We start from the raw sequence: 16,789 nt of genomic DNA on the forward strand, positions 1-16,789 counted from the left end.
TGAGAAGGAATAGTAGGATTTGGTCAGTTGTCTCAGGAGTGTGAATTAGCAGAAATAGCATGAATGCAGTGAGTGTTTTGGATGTGTTACTGAGAGCCAGTAGCTGAAAACTACTTTGTCACGTCTATGTCAGATCCATTGCTTTTTTCCTTTCCTTTCACCAAAATTCTTGCAAAGCTGCGTGCCAACACTGGTCTATTGGTGTATTTGTTTTGCTTTTCAGTCACATCAGACTCTGTGTACCATGTAGTCTGTTTAAGAAATACAAAAGGTAAATACTTTTCAGAGGGGGAGGCTGCACTAATCTGTTTTCCTTTTTCCTTTATTATACTGGAAATTGGATTGCTCTGTGGACTTCCATGCAAAACTGAACCAGCTTATCTTGGACTTGTAAACGTAAAGGTCCACAGGATGGCACTAAATGTGAAAATCAAAGAAAGAACATTCTTGCTAGAATTGGCTCCTCCCTCTGGGCTTCCAATTTCTGTTTGTTAAGAGAGAAATACAATTCTATTGGAAATGACAAGAATCTCATTACTTTCAATCATTAGTTAGGCAAAAAATAAACTAAAACCAGCCTTTAGGTTGTTTAAATGGTAGTGGCTCCCTTCATTTCCACTTTCTGACATAGTATGACACAGTCATAGCCTTTCTCTGACAAATACTTGAGTTATAACAGCATTTTCCGATTTTTCAAATTACTTTCTTGTGTAATTCTGGCAGCGATTAGCTCCTTTAAATTTAGGAATGTTTTCCATCCAAAAGGGTTAGTTTAATGGTTAGGCTCTGAGCAATAGGGTCTTTGTCTCTCTTTTGCATAAAATTTTAGTTCCTTCAACTGCATCTTCAGACTTACAACATACATGAGTTAAGAACTCTTCTATTTTTCTGGAAAAATGAACTGTTATTCAGGTTGCTTTAATAGCTGGAAGATTTTAATAAGCTTCTTTAAAAACAAAATCACCACAATGAAGTCACATAACAGAGGGAAGTTGGGTGCTGTGCACTTTTTAACTATATCCCTAAGGAAAAAGCATCTTCACACCTGCTGTTGAAAACCTCTAAAAACTAGCCTGAGATTTCTTGAGAAGTTAATGAGCTTCCCTGGATGAAAGCTAGAGCAGATTATGCTTGCACCCTACTTTGAATCAAAAGGAGCAAGTAGCATTCACTGGGGACTGCAAAGGATCAGTCCCTGCTGGGACTTGACATATGAGGTTTCTCCTACAGTGAAGTCATCCTTCGTATGTACTAGATAGTATGCTAGCTGACCAAGTTTGGGTTTCTAGGTAAGTACTGTCTTATTATGAATGTGGAAGACATGCCTGCAGTTAGACACTTGCATGCAGTTTGCATTAACGTTAGTGGTGTGGTAGCAAAATGTATGTCCGGACTTAAAAGCTGTTCATATGGCTACTTAAGATAACTGTTATAAATGAGTTCATAATTCTCCTGAATCTTTGTTCTGCTTTCAGAATTATTTTGAAATAACTTGTAACAGAATGATATTTTGTGGTTGAATGCAACCAAGTCACCAGCCATGAAAAATCTGACTATACTGACCGACAGTGAAAGAGGGATCATATTGCATCTAGTAACTAACAGCTGATTTGTACATAATTCATAAGCTGAACTATTCATTGTTCCCTGATTTAAGTCACAAAGCAGTGAGTTTTTAATTGAGGTAGTTGCATGCCTTCTTTCTGTTCTTGTCTGTTTTGCACAAATATTTTGCTTTTGGGTTCATACATTGTTTCTATTTTTGTTTGTTTATAACACTTTCATTTCTATTTAGTGCTTCTGAAGCAGCTTCAGCAGAGTGAAATGCTGTTGTCTTTTATCTGTGAGGGTTCTGTTGATTTCAGTGAGATGTACTGAAGACAAGTTTAGAGAGATCTGTCTTTCCCCCTCAACAAGGATGCCTCCCTCAGTGACTTTGCAAGGGCCATTTAAGTTGTCTGCTTTTTGGGGTTCACTGAAGTTATTGTCTCAAAATTATTTTTACTTGTTTGTTTATTTATATGTGTTTATATAATGTAGATGTATATGTGTGTGTATCTGTAGAGGAAGAAGTGTTTTTTATCACTGATTATATTTTCAGGCCTACAATAGAAGGCAGTGTTTCAGAAGTTGAGATAATTTCACAACAAGTGGAAGAAGAGACCAAAAGCATTGCTCCTGTACAGCTTGTGAATTTTGCCTATCGAGATCTCCCATTAGCCGCACTTGATCTGTCTGTGGCTGGGTCCCAGCTTTTGTCAAATTTGGATGAGGAGTACCAAAGAGAAGGGTAAGTACAAAGGACAGAATATTAAATTCTAGTGTTATGTTATAGGAATTTCACAGCCTGAAAAAAAAAAAAAAAAACAAAAAAAAACCACAATAAAACATCCAGCTGGAGAAGAGCAGCCAGCCAGTTATCCTCAAACTCATTTTAAAACCACTGTCTCAGAATGGAAATGACTTTTTTGAATATAACTGATCAATGCTGGTTTGGGGCTCTTTGAAATTACATAATTCATAGCAGCTACTCGACCACAGTCTGGAAACTTTCTGTCAGAGAGAGGAAAGTAGACTAAGCCTCATCAGACAAGCAGAATGGCCTGGTGAAAGCGTTTCATTAGAGGGGTTTCAGGAGGATTTCAAGATAACAGAGGGTTAACTACTGTGATTCTTTTATGTCACAGTACATCTCCTGACCAAAAGATAGCGACTTAGTACTGCTAATTCCAGAACAGATCGTTACTTTTCGCAGAATAATTTGTATTGTGTAGTTTGCTTATGTGAGAACATGGTCATTGATGGTGTGAGCATATTACTCCCATTTTTGTAGAACAACTGCTCCGGTTTTATTGGAATGAAAGATCTTAACCAGTTTATAACATTTGCTCAAGCATAACCCAGTGTAAGCTTATGTAGCATTGTTATTCTGCAGAACATAAGAAGTTGTCCTTATGCCTGATTCAGGCTTTAAGTGGCTGTAGGTGGGCTCCTGTGCTAAATTTTTCATGAAAGTGTTGGGTCAATTGGAAAGAATCTAGAGGCAGGCAGTGGGAATGATGAGAGGTGCAGAAAACCTGCTGTTGGAGGACTGATGGAAGTAACAGTTTGCATTTCACATGAAGAGACTTCGGAGGAAATTATAAGGGACTCCTCAGTGAGGAAGCGAAGTCTGTTCCATCTCCATGGTGTTTAGAACAAGAAGTAAAGAGCTTGAACAGCAGCAAGGAAGAGAAGAATAAGGTTAGCAAAGTGCTGGGGTAGACTACAGGTGTGTGTGGGGAAGAGGGAAGTAGAATTGCAATAACTAGATGTCTTAAAGAAAACGCAGTTGTCAGAAATGATAACAGTGTAGTTCAACATCTGTTGGCATAGAAGTTCAGTGAGCGCTTGTGCTTAGCCCCCCTGATTCTGTGATTACTACGCACGGTGTGTTGCACTGAATGTATATATACTCCAGTGTCGGTAAGAACCATCTAAAAGCACTTCACAGTAAGCCATACAGAGCTCTCATGATGAAGACATTAATAAGCCTCCAATTATTGGTGGCTGAATGTGTTTTAACATGTGCTCAGAAATCAGCAAAGAGACCTGCTTGATCTCTGCTCAGCAGGTATTCTGTATGGTAGTCAGGAAGGAGTACAGAGGAAAGACTCTTGCCTTTAATTTCTTTCCAAATTAGACTTTGTGAGACATCTCCAGAAAGCTGTTACTCCAAACAAGGGGAAATACATTTCAAGTAGGTTATGTAAGTACAGTACAACTGTAACATAAAATAGCCTGCATAGCAAAAGAGGCACTTGAAAATTAATTTGAGTATGCAGGTGTAACCCTCAGGATATTTTGGTGCTAAGTAAATACCAGTTTTGTTCAAATATGCATTTTAATAGATTTTTATGATCTGAAACTCCATTCTTCACTGTGCCAAAGTGCACAGATCTCTCACTGTGACTGTTTGAGCAGCCTTGCAGTCTAAGCGTGGAAATAGACTTATCATTCTTTTCCTCAGCAGAGATCCCTTCTTTCACACAGACTTCTTTTGTGGCTTTATTGCTCTGAATGGAAATAAGCAGGTGCCATCCAGACTGCCCAGCTGTAGAGGGGATTCTGTGAATAAAATTCAGAGCTTTAGTTTGTATATCTCAGTGTATTTTGGCTGACTAAGTTCCACTGAGTCCTAGGGCTGCATCTTCCTTGTGGGAATGGCTCCTTCTTTCTTTCAGAAGCGCTGGTTGCAGCTGAGATCCTGTGAAATTTAGGAGCAGAGTCGAGCTCAAGAAGGCCTTAAGCAAAAGTAAAATTCTGTCCCCATACCACCTCGTGGCTTGTTTGGGAATATGTCTGGTTTTACGAGAGTGCTTTAATTTCATTCTAGTGGCCTTGTTAGATGTGGCTGGCTCACTTCTCTTCCACCTGGATAGGAAGGATCTATGGTGAGTCAGATCAGCCTGGTACAGGACCTGCCAGCTTCCTCTCCCTCATATTTGAAGAGAATGGTGTGGGAATGGCAGTGCAGGAAGTGACAGAAAATGTTTAAGTCCTTGTATTTTCTGCAAGTATCCATATTCATGACTGTGAAGCTCTGTGCCCCCACCACTTCTGTACAGGTTGCGAGTGGAGATACCAGAAGGTAGAGGTAATGCTGGAGAGTACTAAAAGGGGATGTTGGCCTCATCTTTGTCTCCATGGCAGTCTGCCTTCATCACAAACCTCCAAATGTTACCTGCTACATATTTTTCCCTGAGAATTTCAGGGAAGTTGCCAACCTCTCTGACCTGCATATATTCTGTATGGCTCTGTTGGTCTCGATCCGTAGCCGATCTAGACGAACTGTACTTATTCAAATTGCAAGGCTCTGAGCAGGAAAGTCTGGTGCATGCCCCCTTCTTGGGAAGATGCAATAAGAAAATGGTAGGGATTTGGGAAATACTGGGTAGTTGTCACAAGCTGCATCTGTCTGTTGATGGGATGCTTTTATTTATCTGAGAGAATTTCTCTCAATAAACCCAATATTAATTGGCAACCAGGAACAGCTGGGTGATAGCTCAGCTCTCCTTGTGTGCCTGGAAACTCTCAGATGGCATCAGACCAGCTACCCCTCCCACAAGAAATGGGGGGGGTGGGGGGAAGTAAACAGAAAATTATGATCTGTCTTTTATTAGGCAGATCATATGTAAACTGACATCCCATGGCTTTAAAGATACTGGAATCAAAGCCTGATTTTGTGCAGTTTGATGCGGCTTTGCTCTACTGTATCAAATGCTCAGGGCAGGCAGTTTCCATCTCTCAATGTTACCAAAGGAATTATGTAGGAAGTTTGAGCTATTTCCATCAGAAATTCAGTTTACAACTATGATCCATGCACTAAGCAACAAAGAAAGGACTGCAGATTGTATGACACATAAAGTCGGTCCCTGAAGTACACCTGTAAGTAGTACAAGTGTAATTAATTACACAGGAAAAAAAACCCTTCTCTGCTCTTCCAGAAATCCTCAGGCAAACCACAAACTGTGCCGTCTTCTGGAGTGGGATAAGCAAAAATTCTCTCTCTGTAGATAAACAGGGAAAGTTAGAACAGTGGAAGCTGGTTAAGTTAGATGGAATATGCTTTGAAGATAGCCATTACAGGTCATGTGTCAGGGCTGGCATTGCCCTCCTCGCAGTCAGAAGCAGTAAGGTGCCTGTGGTCTCTGCATACTGCAGTGTGGGGTGGGGGGGCTGCTGCATCTGGCTTGCTTCCTAGCTGCAGCGAGGCTGCTGTGCCCAGTGTTAATGCAACTGTGGTTCTGCCATTTCAGAAAAAGGACGTGTTCTGATGAATGCCAGCAGTCGGTACCTAAAACACTTTTAGTTTTATTTGACTGTAACAATTTGTGTTTACAAAGGTCTGTCTCCTCCATGCTGCAGAGTCCTGTGAATAAATAGTAGCTTGGTTCTCAGAACCAATATGAGAATGATGTTTGTTACTCATTAGTCCTGCTTACCTGCCTTGCAGATAACTTGTTTGAATTGTCCTTAGATATTGCTGCTCTGTGATGCGCTTCATGATTAACTCCAAAACTGTGCCTTGGATGCCCAGACCACCATACGTTTCTAAAGTACCTGTAACAGATTAGATGATGCATGTATACCAAAAGCAGCAGATTTTCTTTGTGTCTGTGAATTTAATGGAGAGTCTATGTCTGCATTGAGCTCAGTTTGCATGAAAAGAGCATAATCACCCAGAAAGCTAAGGAACTTTTTCAATGTTAACATTAAGTGCCACTCTTAATTTCTTTGTTGTCAAGTGTTCTGTCCTCCAAAAAAATACTTTCCTCTGTTTCTGCATCAATGGCCAATAAAAAAATGGAGAACAGTTTGGAAATTGTCTACATGTAGAACGTGGTATGTGCTAGCTTTTCTTCCCATGTTTTCTTTAAATGCCAGTTAGGAGGTATCATTCATAATAACCTATAAAAGAATTTACAGTCAGTTGTGTGATAGACTGTATTTTTGGTGAAGTAATAAGCAGTTAGGCAGTGAGCCTGTCTCAGTAAAGATCTGTGTTTGGTTCTGGCTGGGAAGCAAGGGGAGGGAGATATACCAACTTTCAATTACATTGTATTTGTTTTGGGTTGCAGCTCCTGAATTTCTGTATGCTAAACAACTTCGAAACATGAAGGTGCTTTCGAATGTGGTGTTTTACATCAACAGCTGTAAAGGTTGGGAGTTGATACAGTTAATGTGACTCACTTGACATTAGCTATAAATACTCATGCCATTGTAATTTAATCATTTATGATCATCTGTTGATAGCCTTAGGGTTGTTTGGTCCCAGGTTTGTTTTCCTTCCCAGAAAGTGAAGGAAACAGTTGGAATCACTGGGAAAATAAATGATGTGTGAAGGGATAGAGAGAGAAATAAAAAAGAAGGAAAACCAAAACTGACCAGAGAACACAGAGATGCACAAAGTTTCAGAAGTTAACACAGGAAAGATTCCTGCAAGCTTACCATTTCAAATTGGTAGAAAGCTGTCCTTGATGAATCTATTCACCCATTCTGGGAGAAAAGGATGTCTGTTCCTTCGATCTGTCTTCTGTAATTGCCTCCAGTGTATGCCATTATTTCTGGTTTTCATATTCACACTTCAGTTTTTATTTTGATCTCTTTGAGGTTTTTTACTTATATTTTCTGCAAGGCTTAAAGGTGTTTTAACCAAGTGAACTCAAATGGATTAAGTTCCTGTTTTTCTTTTGTTTTCTGCTTTTCTTGTCTTTATCTGGAAGCATACATAAAGTACAGTCCCTTTTCTGAAAGGTCTTGTGCACCTCATGAAGAGCCTGGAGCACGCCATATCGATACATGGTGAATAATCAGGTCCAAGCTAGAGATAAAGTGCAAAGGTTTTGGACAGCAGAACTCTTTCCTATAGTGAACAAGCTCCTTGTATTTACAAAAGTGACTTCTTTAAACTTACTTTACATGCTGTAGTGCTGATTTGTCCTCTGCGTGGTACTGTATCGCTGCTGCTGCACACAGGTGCTCTGGTCCAAAACCAAGATCTGCACTGCAGCACAAAGTGAGCATTTGATGCTGCGGAGTTTGAGAGGTGCCCAGCTCGTCACTAGAGAATGCATGAAACGTTGGGCTGTGTTAGCGGATGTTCAGTGATTTAGAAACTTCCTTTTCTACTACAGATCCTTTTAAGCTTTTATATTTGTAAAGGTTGTTCTCTTCAATAGCTTGTTACTGTGTTTATCTTAGTACCTAAAGCCTTTGACTCTGTCCCCCTAATGTCGTTCATCAGTAACGCCAATTGATGGAGGGAACGCCTACTATAAATAAATAAATAAATATAGCTCAGTGGTTTTCAAACTTTTTAGGGTTGTCGATCTTTTTTTTTTTTCTTTTTCCAACAGAACTTACTTTTCCTAGGTACTTTTTGTGGATAGAGATGTAGTAGATGTAGCCCACAGACCACTGTTTGCAAGGACTTTTGGAGAGTGGAAGTGATGTGGATTTGACTTATCTGGTTTACAACTGGGAATAATTGTCTAACTTGGAGAAGATGTGGCTTGGTGTAACAATTGAAAGATGGATGATCAATTGGATAAGGGAGAAATGTGGAAAAGAGGAATATTAGTCTAGAAGGAGAGGTAAGTGCTGAGCAGCAGTGTAAAAACAAACCAAATGGTAGAATTTGTAAAGAAAAGAGTAGAGAGTAAAACAGAGTACATCATTGTGCATCTCTATAAATCCAAACTTTGCCCACATCTTGAATGTGAGTGTGTAGTTCTGGTCCATGTCAAAAAGGACATGGTAGATAAAAAAAAAATAAAATAAACTGGAAAAGATTTAAAGGAAAACAGTGATCCAAGATGTAGAACAACTTCCATTGGAGAAATGACTCCATAAGCTAGGACTGTTCAGTCTGGAAAAGAGCAGGTTGATGTGAGGTTTGACTGAGATTACAGAATCAGTGACACAGACTTTAAAGTATGACAGCTCTGCCCTCAATCCAAGTGCCAGGGTACTTTACTGGAGTAAGGCCCATTTGAAAACAAACAAAAAGGTGGTACTTTAGCCAGAGGGCCGTAGATGTGTGGAAATACTTGTTAAAGGATCTGTGGCTTCAATTGCTTATGCAGCAGTAGAGAATGTTTGGACAAGTCTGTGGAGAAGGAATTCAATGAAGGTTCCTAAGTAGAGTCCTAGAAACCACATCTGGCTCAGTAAGTCCTCCAGCTGAAAATAGTTGGATGCTGGGAGAGTTTGAATGGGAAGTATATCTATTTGCCTTGTTCTTGTTTATCTTGAGACATCCGCTCCTGGCCTCTACTGGAGACAGGACATCAAACCTCTGTTCTGATCTCATATGGCTGTTCTTGTGCTTAACGGTTGGTTTTAAGTCTGATGTTAATATTTCAATAAAGAACTTAGCATAAAACATTAAAGCCTAATAAGCAATTTTCTAATGAGAGGAGTAATGTACAAGGTAATCACGGGATGCCTGTGAGCAAATGGTGTCATATGTATCTACGAAGAAGGCAGAAATGAGCCTAAGGGCATCAAGTAAGATGCTTCAGGGTGAGCTGGGAAGCATTCATGTAATTAAAACTATTCCAGAGTATTATGTACCACTCATCTTGTCTGTATTCTCTAACTCCAGGACAATTCTTTAACGAGGACAGTTAGAAAAACTGAGTGTCTGTGTTACAAAAAGCACGCACTTCTTTGACTAAAGTAAATGAGGAGATGTCACTGCTGTATATAAATGCACTGTAGACAAAATGCCAGCAAGGGAAAAGAGCTAACTGTCCTAAAGTACAAGACTGGCACGAGAACAGATATGTATAAACTGGCCATTTGTGAGTTTAGGCTGAAGGCTGGAGGAATCTTTCTGGAGTTGCTCAAGGCCTCCAGCTGCTATTTGCGGCCTCCTATGAGGCTCTGCTGTCTGTTTTGTCTCAGCCAGATTTTGTATTGTTATTTAACCTTTCCGTGTTTCACTTACTTCCTGACCATGGCCTTTCTACTCCTACAGATAGTGATTTGGATCTCATCCATCCTTCTGTTTTCTAATCATATCTGTCTTGTGAGATGCAAACACTTGCTGCTGAGCCAAAAAAAAAAAAAAGGCAGGGTAAGGTATAATACAGATTTGGGGGGATTTATTTGCAAGACCAGAAAATAGAAACAGTGACAGCTGTTAACAGCTTGAACAAATTGTTTGTAGTGGTTCCTTGCCAAAGAAATGTGTTAAACCTTTCCCAGTTTTGCCTTATGTTCTTTTCTCCAAGCTGTTTATTAAGAAAACTAGCAGTGATGATGACAGATTGGTTTTCCACAAAGTCATGTGTGAAAGTATCTTTAAAAAGAATTACCTCTGGTAAAATTCCACTACATATTTAAATTTCCCATGACAAAACTTTAGTCGTCAACTGAGATATTCCAATTCTAGTGCATTTATTTACTTCACCCAGGTATTGCAAGACAGGTAAACGATGCTCCTACTATATAGACAGAGTAGCTGAGATACCTGAAGAACCTCACTCAAGTTGTGCAGTAATGTTGTCCCAAGTGACATTTTACATGTATCCTATAGAGTGCCTGGCATCAACAGGCAACACAGTCAGGACACTAACAGAAGCTGCATTTGTTCTCTGAGCAAAATAAGACTTTTTTTTTTACTGGCATCAGCAAAAAAGTGTTTTACTTGCATATGGTTTCTATATAATCTCTAGATAAATTTATGAGCTGTATAACTTAACTTTTATTTTTCTGGAATATCTTTGTGGCCGAATTTCTAATCTAAATTCTAAACTTAGCGTAGCTCTGTAGTATTAGAGGGGAAATGGCCGGGATTTGGAATGTAAATTTAAACCTACTCTAATTCTGGTATGGATTTGTTTTCCTCAAATACCAGATTCCTTATCTGCTGACTGGACGAGTCCTTATACATCAGGAGAAAGAGATACTCTAGTAAGACAGGTTAAAGAGTTGAAGAAGATGAAAAGATCTGTATACTAGGATCCAGTGTGGTTTGTGTGTCACTAGGTTTATCTAAAATATATTTCTAGCTAGAGCACAGTTCCTTTTATTATTTATGTCTCTTCTTTACAGGAGGTAAGAAGAAAAAAAAAGAAAGGAAAAAAAAAAGCCTAGGCAAGATCAGGACTCCATTATACAATTGTGTAGAAGTAGCAGGAGCAATGAGCTAGCTTTCCGGCACCCAGGAAAAAAAACATGCAGTGCTCCTTTTTTAGAGCACGATGTAATCATCTGTGTCAGTGGATTTAGAGGACTTGGAGGAGATCTGTGAAGAGCTTGTTTGCTAAGCAGTGATGTGAAGGTGCTAATTACTGTCCATTCACAGGACAAGCTTTAAATAAATGTACCTTGATGTAGTAAATTAAAATATGAAACTGGGGGTGGTTTTCTAGGGCTTAATTTTCAAACATTTTTGCATCTTTGAAATCAATTTATATATTTTGTGAGTGATATGTAGGTGTAAGCATGCAGGTGATCTGCTCTCGGCCGCTTAAAATTGTTGCTTTTTCAGTCATAAGCTGATAGTTTCATTCAGAAGCTTTTTGGAATCGGTGGGATACTGCTGCTGCACAGACAGAAGAATAATTCTGCATTCGTTAGCGGTTCTAGGAGTAATGATGAGCTTGAATAAAGATTATCATGGCTGTATGTAATGCATGCTGAGAATCACAGGTGATTTACTCTTAGTGGTATGTTTGGTGTATTTGCAAATCTTGACCACATGGAGTTTTTAAAGGAATGTTTTTAGGCCCTCTACTGATCGTTCTGAGAATAGGACAGAGGAAAAACTACCGTGCAGTGGTAAATGCTGGCAAAACAGATCCTTTTGGAAAAGAGAAGATAAACGTAAGAAGGGAATAGAGCTAAAAACTTTTCTAATTAAACAGGGCCATTCTCTAGCATTATTTTTGGAAAGATGTCAGGAAACAAACAAACAAAACCCAACAAAAATACCAGCTGCAGTACAGACAGGCTGTACTGTTTTGAGATGGAGTCAAATAAAATCCGTTAAAAAATCAAGATTGCATGAAGGCTTTATTCCAGACCCGTTTTTCCACTTACATTTTAAAAAAAAAGGTATTTAAAATCTAGTGCATCTTATATTTTTTAGTTCTTTATGATTGTTTCATCTTGCCTTTTTTTTTTTTTCTGGCAATGTTTGAGAGAAAAGCAACTTTGAGTACTGCTTCAGGCTAGAATACTTCAGGCTAGAACCTTAATGCAATTGAACTAAGGGCAAGTTCCAGATAGTAACACTTGCCAAATCTTCTTGGAGGTTTTGAGAGTCAATTGAGAAGGTCTTTTATGGATAGGTAATCAGGCAGCTCTGAGTACAAGTATTTAGCTGATATACTCAATTCTGAGAAGCTGCTTGAAAGTGCCAAGTCTCTGAGCACTGTTTAGCATCACTTTCTCCCCCATTTTTAAGTGTGGCTATGTCAGGGAATGTTTTGTGATGTTTTTCTGAGTGTTTGTTTGTAACAGGAGTTACTGTATCTAGAGCTATTTACGTGGAATTGCTCAGTATCTTGCATGCCACTGATCTCTGCATATTGACGTTTTAGTTCAGACAGTGTGGTTACCGCATCACAGTTCACGTGCTTGCAGTTCTTAGAGCTGAGCCAGTAATTCACGCCAGCTCTTTATTAGTTAATGCGTGTTTACAGGGCTTTGAAAATAGTGTCAGGCGAGCATCAGAACTTCCAGAGTTGGGCCAGTACAAGAACATTACAAAACACTGCAATGAGAAATGATATGATAAATACCATATCAAAGTTAAACTATGGGAGAATTTTAGGAGGAAAAAAAGGCAGCAGGATGGGCTCTATGTTTCAGACCTCCTATGATTACTAATGTGTTTCTGAATTTCTATGATTCCTAATACAAGTGTTTTCAAAAGAAAAAGCAGATTTTTTTTTTTTTTTTTAACAACCACTTTGAAAAATGTGGATCTGCATTAGCACAACGCTGGCATGACATTTATTGTTTTATCAGCTTCCTTCCAGAGCTTTCATCCTTACAGCTGTAGTCAGCAGGAATTGTTGCAGTTTCTCTCTCTAGAACATGCAAGTTTCCTTGTGAAGTTCAACTACTGGTTTTGGTTGAAGCTGCTGATTCCTAAGTTCTGACAGCCTTGCTATATCCCATGGGGATATACTGCCAGCTACTAGGGGAAGTGTGAACCAGGAATGAGACAGAAAATTTCTGCAAAGGTTGAACAGTTCTAGCAATTGGCAGTTGGGAGTTGCAGTGAATGATCTGCACTCTTAATTGGGCAGTGGTTATTAACTGATACTAAAACCAACTATCGTAGTTTTTGCTACAGATCTAAGCTGGTTCTCATACTAGAACAGGGATAAAGATACAAGACAATAAAATTCAATGCCCAGAAAGCTCTTATGAAGCTTCATTGCCTTCTAACCAAATAGCAGAGTCCTGCTATGTCTTGGTAGCCACAGGTAGATGATTGCAGCACGTATGTCAGTATAAAAGTGCATGAAAAATAGTGAGACAGGAAGAAAAGCATATATGATAATCAAGGTTGCATTACTCAGTGCCTTGGAAGGCTCTTGAGCACTGCTATGCTCAGGAGGGTTGGAGAACCTCATTGAAGATGAGGCACGTGATCCCCAGAGTGAAGTGTTGGCTGTTACAGGTGCAATTAACCATGCTTATTAAATCAGATGGTGCAGCTGACAGATGTAACCAGGATTCATCAGTGTACTGATTTGGAAGATAGCCCAACCTTAGTAAAGAAACCAACAAAAGTGCATTTAGTAAAGTCTATGTACAATATTAATGGGTGTATCCATAACAGCAGAAGTTGTCATTTTGAGTCCACTGCTCATTAGCGCTCTTTCTTTTTCACTTCTTCTTCTTTTCTTTTCCTTTCTTTTCTTTTTTTTTCTTTTTTTTTTCCCCTCTTAATTTTCTTTCCTTAGATCTAACTGGCTAAAACCGTGCTGTGGGAGACGAGCAGCTGTGTGGCAGGTATTTTTGCTCAGTGCAAGTCTCAACAGTTTCCTGGTAGCCTGTGTAGTGTTGGTGGTGATTCTTCTGACTCTGGAACTCCTAATAGATATAAAGCTTCTCCAGTGTGAGTAGGAGGATTATTTTTTTTTTTTCATTTTAATGAAATAAAGGCTTAACTTGCTGGGAGGTTTTTGAAGGGTGGGGAAGTTGGTGGGGATTTTCTTTTTTCCTACCATGTAAATGATTAGTAGGCTAGGCAAGAACTGTGTTTGTGGAACCCTAGTATAGTGAAGTCAGACCCTCCCCTGTTTTGCTGACCAAATTCAGTATAGGACACATTTTCAGAGGGTACAAGCAGAGTGTACATGCAGATATCTGCACATATGTCATTAGTACGTGAAAAGGTCTGTCCTTCAGGACAGCCACATTCTGTATGCAAAGAAGAAGGTCATCAGCGTATTGTTAATCTCCCTGCTACTTGTCACATATATGTGGATAGATATGATGAACTTGCTAGGGTACTTGATGCCATCATATTAGTAACTTAGTATACTGAGGTGGATAGGAATTGAAATTACAGTTTTCTATCTGGTGCACAGAAATGATGTAGATTGGCATTCTACTCTGCTAATATACAGTGAGTCAAATAATAGCTTAAATGGAGTTTTGCTATATCTGAATTCTCTGAACTCACTCTACACAGGTTCCACAGTGCTATTTTTCATGCTGTTGTTTTGCTTCCCAATTCATTTTTTTCTTCTACTGCTGTTTTCCTCCATTCCTTTCTTTCTTTTTTTTTTTTGCTTTTAAAGTACAAACCTGATATGAACACACATACCAACTACGTTTTTCTCTCCACTAATTGTTACAGAGCAGCCTTAAGCACTGCCCTACAGTCTCAAATATGTTGAAATGGTAATAATGGGGTTCAGACAATCCTATAAATGGAAGAATACACAACATGAAAGAGTTGCAGTCTGGTATCTTCTATGGCAACTTTGAACTGAGCAAGTGAATGTTGAAGTCCTTTTATTTTCATGATTTTTGTGTTGATATTAATGAAGTTAGATTTCACTGTAAAAATTTAGGTATTACAGTTGTAATAAGATTAGTTTAAGGGACTTCATTGTTAACTGCAAACATTTTTTTATTAGGCCTATGAGATAAATCCGTGACTAAGCTGTCTTTCCACAACATTGCCCAAGCTTTCCCCCAGTCCTCTTACAACCCTGTCTGTCCGTACTGCACACAGTGTTATGAGCATGGCCACTCCATTACATTTGTTATTTTCTGCAGTCTCTGGCAGCTTATCATTTTAGATGAGGAAACCAAAAATTTGAACAAATCTGTAGCTTCTAAAAAAGTCAGGAATGCTAATGATGGGTGTAAGTCCTTAAAAATTGAATGAGGAACTGTATTAAGCCACCACATCTTTCTGTTCACGTATAGAGTTGTCACTTCCTGCAGAGCCAAAGAATTTAAAAGCTGTTTCTATTGATTTGTCTTAGACTTTTAACAGCGTTTTGGAGACTCTCCTCTGGAAGCACCTGCTTTCTTAACCATTTATTTTGCTTTAGAGAAGGCTGTATTTTAGGGACCATTTCTCATCTTTTTACCTGGTGCATGTGATACTCTTAAAAGCTTGCCAGCTTACACCTTGTTCTTGGCCTAGAGGTGCCTGGAGAAGCCAGGTGATTTCATTGTGCAGAGGCTGCCCCTGCCCTGTATGGATTTTCTCAGCACCTGAGAGTGTGTAGCTCTGTGCTGCTACTTGGCATTTTAGCTAATACATAACCCATCATGCTTCTTGCCTTCACTAAGCTGAACTCTTTCTGTTTTGTTTTAAATCAGATAAGGGTTGTCTTGGTGGGGTAACAGAAGTACTACAGTTGTGTCGTGAGGAATGTACATCACTTATGTTAAGCTTTTAAAAAGCTGTTAGGACATAATTACATTTTTCAAACATATTATTCTAGTTTATAACGATTCCTGATTCTATATGAAATTGAGCAGTGCATTAGGATGTGTTAGGGCACATCACTGCCAGTTTTGTTTGTAATAACAACTGCTGCTCCACATTGTAGAGGGTAATTAATTACGAGGTCTCTTTTTTTTTTTTTTTAAATGAGGGATTTTAATGGGGTTTGGGTTGTATGTGTAAAACTATTGCATGAGAAGTCAGGTTTCTTTGTGACATTTTGAGAGCATCGTTTTTCTCTCATACTTTTAGTGCAGTCCTTGGTTGCACTGTGCACTTCTCTCAAGCAAAATGTGAAATAAAACACAACTCCTTGGCTTTTAATGACAACTTGTAGGGAAAAGAAAAAAAAAGGTTACAAGTAAAACAAACATGGAATCCTGTTCCAGCTAAAAGTAGCGGCTGCTGACTAGCTTAGGTGTTTTCCCTCAACCTGAATCCCAGTGAGGTATCCAAGCCACCACAGAGCAGGGATGGGCGCCTCTTGCAGAAGAGCCTTCTCCCTTTTTGTAGCCTTTCATTACATTCTTGAAGGGCAGTCTTATGGAAGAGGCAAATGTCCAGTCAGTGTATGGGCTAGTGATTCAGCTCTTGAACAAAGCTTCTGGTTTGGGAGACTTTGTCACATTTACTGTTTACTGGCAATTTGATTGCACACTGTCTGGCAGTGGGTCCAGCATTCTCCTCCAGTTAGTGCAGCATCGGAAACTGATTTTCTTTCAAGAATCGTGGCTGCTATATCTTTTTTTGTCCACTAAGGGGCAGCTGGAGCCTTATATGTCAATTGACAGCTGTTCGAAAAATAGCTTTCAGATGGTTTCCATTTCTTGTTCTTTATGCCACCCTATAAAGACAGTGCCATGGGAAAGGTAAATATATTATATTTTTCCCTGTTGTTTCATCTGTAAGTAGTTCCTCTGCAGCAAACCCTCTCACATCAAGCCCCAGAGGAGCCTCAGTTGTGAGAGCTCCAAAAGCAGCCCCTTGCAATGTTTTTCTTTGTATCCTGATTTCTTCCTCCATTCCTTCCTGCCCTTTCTCATTTTGATCAGTTTTAATTTTAAAACAAGATGCTTGATTTAATGCACGACATACATGTTCCTTGGGACTTAGTTAATTCTGCCGCAGTGTTGCATCTCTGTGTGCACAGAGCCATCAATTGCCTTGAACTTTTCTGATACACCATAGTTCTTTGAAACTGCAGGACCACACATCAGTCTGCTCAAGGGAGGGTAGACTCACAAATACCCTGAAATAAAGTGAGGTTTTTCTATTCATTGCCTTAATCGAAACCTGATAGTGTGTGAC

At 39.2% G+C, this 16,789-nt stretch overlaps 1 protein-coding gene across 8 annotated transcripts in view; it reads left to right on the forward strand.

The window, feature by feature from the left end:
* TMEM266 (transmembrane protein 266) overlaps positions 1 to 16,789 on the forward strand; it is a 78,446-nt gene that overhangs the window by 25,251 nt on the left and 36,406 nt on the right. For 7 of the 8 annotated variants that reach the window (XM_080551351.1, XM_080551350.1, XM_080551352.1 and 4 more), the window contains 2 exons: positions 2,102 to 2,290; positions 13,473 to 13,627. In XM_080551351.1, the coding sequence (XP_080407477.1) occupies positions 2,102 to 2,290; positions 13,473 to 13,627 (344 nt within the window). Of the gene's footprint in view, positions 1 to 2,101; positions 2,291 to 13,472; positions 13,628 to 16,789 lie in introns of those variants that run through there. The other variant, XM_080551357.1, reaches the window with a different exon arrangement.

The sequence above is a fragment of the Anser brachyrhynchus genome, assembly GCF_964034855.1.
Source record: "Anser brachyrhynchus genome assembly, chromosome: 11".
NCBI classification, from domain to species: domain Eukaryota; kingdom Metazoa; phylum Chordata; class Aves; order Anseriformes; family Anatidae; genus Anser; species Anser brachyrhynchus.